Raw genomic sequence first — 6000 nt, forward strand, 5'->3', positions numbered from 1 at the left:
AATGCTTTCGTGTCACAGTCCCGAGCAGAACAGTGCTGAAGAACTTGGGGGGCCCAGGTGCTCAGATACACCTTCCTCATCCCTTTCTGAAGAGGCTCTCCTCAGGCCATTTCTGAATGTCTCTCCGTAAGTAATTCTTAATTGATTTCTAATATTGTCTCGTCCTGACTTCTCAGCTCACTTCTCAGCCTAGGACTAACACAGTGTCTAATTATCTAGTTCAAAGCATGAATGAGTTCACAGGCTTGGCTGATCTATTTAGTAGCATTTCTATTTGAACAGTAAGGTAACACTATCCAAAAATCAAAGCAAGAAGAGTTTAATACGGTGAATCGACATGGCTACAAGCAGTTATTAAACTTCCTTCTTTCTGGTTTCATTTAAAAAATATAAATAAACCATTGAGCAAAGAAAACTTGCAAAATTTCAGGTAAAAATGATGCAGTATACACTCCATAATCAAAATATCATGGTAAGATATTCAAGGTTTTTGCTATAAAAGAAGCCCACGTCTTGTAATTAACTGAACGTATAACTTAGGTTGTTGCCAATTGAAGTTCCAGAACATACTCTTAAAATTGCATGAAACGATTAAAAAAAAAAAGTTTTGTTTTTTTTTTAATAAAGAAGAGTTTAAAGAGAAAAAAAATCATGCATTTCAATTTTAAGATCTTCTTTTGTTTAATATTTTTAGTCGCAGTTTTAACGAGCTCAGGAGAACAATACCAGCTGTGTGTAAGAGGGATCAACAGTCGGTGTAGAAGAAATGAAAATTTGCTGTTTGAAGTCATGAGTCAAAAAGATATGGTACTTTCCTTGGAGGAAATAATCGAAGATGAATTCCAGGAATTCTGTGTTAAGGACATTTCGACCGAAGACTGCAATCTGTGATTTCAGACTCTCCTGAAACTCTAAGGGTTTAACTGCGGGCGCCCCACTTTGCAGGACAGAGGCCTGGCTGCCAGTGAAGTCCACCTTCGCTTTAAAGTGTTAGGAGTGCTTATGACCTTTTGACTCAGAAGATGATACTGCATCTTTACCAAAAGCAAACGTCACAAAAAGCAAGCATCCAAAGTGACGAGGAGCAATGGGAATTCTTGCAAAGATGATTAAGGAAGGCTGCTAGTCATTTACTGATCTGTGGTGAGAGCACAAAAATGGAAAAGCAGTTACATTAAATGGGTAGCATGGTAACAAGACTCACACTGTGCCGGTAGAATGGGTCAACTTTTGTTGGGTATTTGTCAAACTGTAAAGGGATCAAAGCAAAAGCTAGTTACTTAAAGAATCTACATTTCTGTTCACTGCTTCAGTGGAGGTAGCCCGAAGCAAGCTTCTCTGCCGTTAGGCCGTCATCAGCCTCTGTAACCTCACTGTATATGAAACCATTCTGAGCTCGAGTCACTCTGACAAGAAATCAACAGGAATGCAAAATCAAAGCGAAAACCCAGTCAGTGCATTTAGGTTGTGGCCACACAAGAGCGGCTTTCTTTCTAGGCTATATTTAGAGACTGGCGCGCACCAAACATCTGAACTGGAGAGAAGAGGCAATTGTTCAGATAAATCAGAGAGAAGTGAGCGTTGCATCTGATTTATCCAGAGAATTCCCTCCGTTTTCATCTTCACTTTGGCAGAACTGTACATTCAGCTGTTTTCTGAAATGTATTACCCCCAAATACAAGGCAATTTGGGCTACGTCTTAGAACCTTTCTTTTGAGCAGAAAAGAGAAAATACCATTATTTCTTCTAAGTAATGTCATCATCCTGGGCTGTAACTCCCCTCAGTTAGATTTAAGTTATTTTGTGAAACAGCTCACTCAGACTGGTATAAGCTCCTTCCCTACATAACTGTTGAGAAGTACGGTTCATCCAGAAAATAGATACAGGATTTATCACAGGAAAAAAATTTTGGTCCCAAGGCCTTACCTCTAATATGCTCCTAAATAAAGTTTATAAAATAAACTTTGAAATATATATTTAAAAAAATTAAGTTGAACAAAATGGGGGAGAGGGAGGGAGGAGAGGATGCAAAGTTTGGTGAATCACGGAATTCAAATCTATCCTCACAATGCCTATATTAATTGCCTTAAAATCAAGTATTTCCTGAAATATTAAAAATTAAATAAGTAAAACACTCTAATAGTCACTGTTATGGACAGGCATCTATCTCAGAACAGTTAGTATCCTACTATTTCTTACAGCTCCTAAGTTAAAAAACAACCCTAACTGGTCCTCCCGGCATGCGCTAGTCCCCAGGCAAGGCCAAGATCGTGTCACTGCCAGTGGTCCCTCTTACCACAAGGCTGAGTTCGGACCCTGCAGGGCTCATCGCTCCCTGACCACTTGCTGGCAGAGCACAATAGCAGACTGGGGGCGCTGTCTTATGAAGTACGGGAAATACAACACCTCCATCAAAGCCGGTTTAAAAAACCTTCCAAAAAAGCGGGTATTGGGGGAGGGGTACCCAGGGCCATCCAAGTCTCCTGATGGCTCTCTCCCTCCTCAGCCCTTCCGGACTTCCCGGGATTCCGTGAGCATTTATTTGCTGGCGCCGAACACTGACAGATACATTTTTACATCTGGTGGCAACTCCCCAAGATGCTCAAGAAAACAAAATCGCCCTTAAGAAGTTAACTACCGACACTGGATGTGACCGTTTTGAGGGCATCTAGAATAAATTCCACCCACAGTGCTAGAAATCACCGTCTAGCAAAGAGTTCCTACTTTAGGCCCTGGGTCAGTGCTGCCTGGAGCAGGGCACATCCCCTTCTCTCCAGCAGAGCTGAGCAAGGTCAAGGGAGTCCCCCAAACAGCTGTTGCTCCCCAGCCAATCTCCTGTGCCCAGACGGCCTGGTCCAACCCCACCGTGCTGCATAAAAAGAGAGTCGTGCTCTACTTATCCTCACATTTCTGCCTGGGGTACGCACCATGGGCGGTGCTGGCGTCGGCATGATGGCGGCGGGCGGCAGGGCGTGGGGGAAGGGCGTGAACGTGTGCTGGTGCGTGTGCTGGTGCGTGTGCTGGTGCTGGTGCTGGTGCTGGTGGAACTCGGTCCGCAGGTAGGGTGGGGGGCCCAGGGAGGCCCCGCGGTCAGCGCTCTGGGAGGCCAAGAAACGTGTGTTCAGTTCCTGTCGCAAGATGTCTTGCTCTGGAAGAGAAGAACACGGACAGGATGACACCTTTCCTTGGGACGGTAATTTCTTTCAGAACAGGACATCCAAGTAGCTCACTACGGAGGGCTATGGGCCCAGGGTGCGGGAGCTGGGGCTCTCAGGGGTGCGGCCGGGCCTTTAGTGGAAAGGGATAGCCCACCAGGCAATGGACGGTAAGGCCCAGTCACACACTCTGTTCTCTGTCTCAGCTTTCAGGGACAGGCGGCCCATCAGTGGGGTGCACGGACAGAGTCCAGGCCGAACGGCCAGAGGTCAAGTTTCAGCTGTTTTACTGCCGGCTGAGTGACCCTGGGTGTGGGAAATAAGCCATCTGTGTCGCGGTTTCCTCGTCTATCATACGGGAACAGTAACATTGCCTGTGCTATGGATTCGTTTCAAGGGTTAAAGAAATGAACCTACTGAAGTGCTTAAGAGCAGTGACTGGTTGACTAATAAAAGTGAGCTGTCGACACAGCAACATGCCATGACAGACCCCTCATGCCCTCTTCCAACATAAACCTCTGCTTCACGGCTCTCTGTATCGGTGGCAGAACATGGCCACGACGAACCCAAAGTTGTGCCACTTGGCCTGATTAATACAGGTGAGGAGAAAAGGACCCAATATCCAACACTAGGTGTGTCCTTAAAAAGCTGGGACATATGCTCACAAAAAGTACATCTTCTTTCCCACCCACGGTAGAAGACCTTAGTCAGCTAACAAGGATGTGACTTAAGATCCTGGCCTGAAACAGACATGGGATGTGTAGAGCTTTTCTGTCAAGCTAATGGGAGCCCAGGTGACAGGGCCCAGACAACCTGTGCTTTACTGCTCAGAGGATGACCCTGGTCAGAAAAGTCTCTCTGGCAGTGTCCGATTCCAGGCCACTGTCATGCCAGGTTGGGATGGGTGTTGGTATGTATTTTTGCTGAATCTCAGCCTACAGAGGGCTGGAGGAAGATTACAAGAAGACATACAGTAAAGCAGAAAATCGTGAGTGGGTGGATAACACCTAGCCGTCAGGGACAACACAGACAGCAGGCGAGGCCCTCTGGAGGGGACAGTGGGAGCACGAAGAAGCCAGGCCAGCTCGTCCATCCTACCTGAGTAAGTGCCCCCGGCCGGGTGTCCGGGCACCTGCAGACTCCCTGATGTCAGAGGTGGTGGAGGAGGCAAGGCAGTGGGAGGGGCAAACATATTGGGGTGATGTGAGTGTGCGGGGGGCTGGAGGGTGGGCGTGAAGCTGTGCAGGGGGCTGTGGTTGGGCAGTGACAGGGGGAATGGGGAGGCCGAGGGGTGGTGGGAGGCGTGGGGGGGGCCGGGCTGAGTCTTCGCTGGGGTGCTGCTCCTGCTACTGCTGTTGGAATACCAAAAAAAAAAAGGAAAGAAATGAAAAACAAAAGAGATAAGCCATTTATTTTCTTAAAAGAACCCCTATGTCCCTGCCCAAAGCCATTCAACACCTTTTCTCTTGCTCCTTCCTCTTCCCAGACCCTCCCCTGTGTGCGCAGAGCCTCTGCTGAGATCGCAGCTCCTCTAAACTGCCCCCACGACTGTGGACACAGCAGAATAGGAGCTGCTGCCCCAAGCCGCCGCCACGTCCAGACAGCTGCCCCCTCCCATCCTGCACCAGCCACACTTGCGACAGGGCAACGTCAGTGGAAAGCAATAAGCACGGTGAGCTGCTCCCTCTTCTGTGAAGAAGCACAGGGAAGGGGGAACCAGGGGGTCAGGTGCCCCATCACCCCTGTGGTCTGGAGGCCACAGACGTGGCCTCGGGGGCAGAAGATGGGCCTGGCCCCTGCCAAGGCAGTTTCCTTCCCCTGTTGCAGATAGGAGAGAGCAAGGCTCTTGACCGCCACGGTCACCCGTCACAGTCACAAGGAAAACACTACCAAAGTCACCAAGCGCGGGGGCTTAGAATGACAACCCCGGGACCAGCCGGGGTGGGCAACACTGAGGCCTGCGCCCTGGGTCCCTGTTCCCCTTTTCTTTGCGGGTTTCCTTGTGCTGCTTTGTAAACTTTCCTTTGTACTCTGGCAAAGACAAGACGGAAGAGTGCCTGGATCTCCAGGGAGGAACACCTCTCTCTCCCTAAACCTGGCGTGTTTCTTCTCTACCTCTGTGACCCACCTGGAGGAAGGAAATCACAGTGGAAATTCCTCAAACCAGATTACTCCTTGGTCCCCATCTTCCCGCCCCTGGAGTTGCAGGGAGATGTGATGGGGGGGTGGTTGTGGTGGCAAAGAGCTTTCCTTTTAAGATTCTCAACACTGCACCATCTCCCTGGCTTTCCGTTCCCTGCCTCTGACCGGGGAACCGGCGGGGCTCCCGGGCACAGAGCCCTCAACTCAACTCTCCCTTCCTTGAACCTTCTTCCCCTTCCTGCCTTCACTCTCTCAGGAGCCTCCGTAGATATTTAGCTCTTGACAACGTCCTCACCGCCCATACTCCACCCAACGCATCCCGTCCTGCTCCCGAGAGACCCTGTCCCACCGGCCCCTCAGGCCCCGTCCCTGTCTTGCGTCCCCGCCTCGCTGAGAACACTGCGATCAAGCTTCCAACAGGACATCGCAGTCCCTGCGGGCCCCGCTCCCACCGCCAGCTGCCCGTCCATCAGAAGATGAGCAAAGCCGGGCCGGCGGCTCACCTGAGGCTGTTGAGGCTCAGGCTGCTGCTGTTGTAGGCGGACAGCGGCTGGGGGAGGCTCTGGGCGGAGGGGTGGGCCGGCGCGGGCGGGAGGGCCTGGGGCGGCAGCGGCCCCGGGGACTGCGGCCGGGGCGGCCGGGGCGCCGGCGGCGGCGGAGGTCCCCGGGCAACTCAACTCTCCCTTCCTTGAACCTTCTTCCC

General features: G+C 50.4%; 1 protein-coding gene across 1 annotated transcript in view; it reads right to left on the reverse strand.

The window, feature by feature from the left end:
* The window catches only part of AUTS2 (activator of transcription and developmental regulator AUTS2), a 1114904-nt gene that overhangs the window by 22553 nt on the left and 1086351 nt on the right, over positions 1–6000 (reverse strand). Inside the window, 4 exon segments of the mRNA XM_029220383.1 lie at positions 1205–1249; positions 2928–3148; positions 4254–4507; positions 5801–5974. Of these exon segments, the coding sequence (XP_029076216.1) occupies positions 1205–1249; positions 2928–3148; positions 4254–4507; positions 5801–5974 (694 nt within the window).

This window comes from Monodon monoceros, unplaced genomic scaffold, assembly GCF_005190385.1.
Source record: "Monodon monoceros isolate NGI ecotype Baffin Bay Population unplaced genomic scaffold, NGI_Narwhal_1 Super_Scaffold_13, whole genome shotgun sequence".
NCBI classification, from domain to species: Eukaryota; Metazoa; Chordata; class Mammalia; order Artiodactyla; family Monodontidae; genus Monodon; species Monodon monoceros.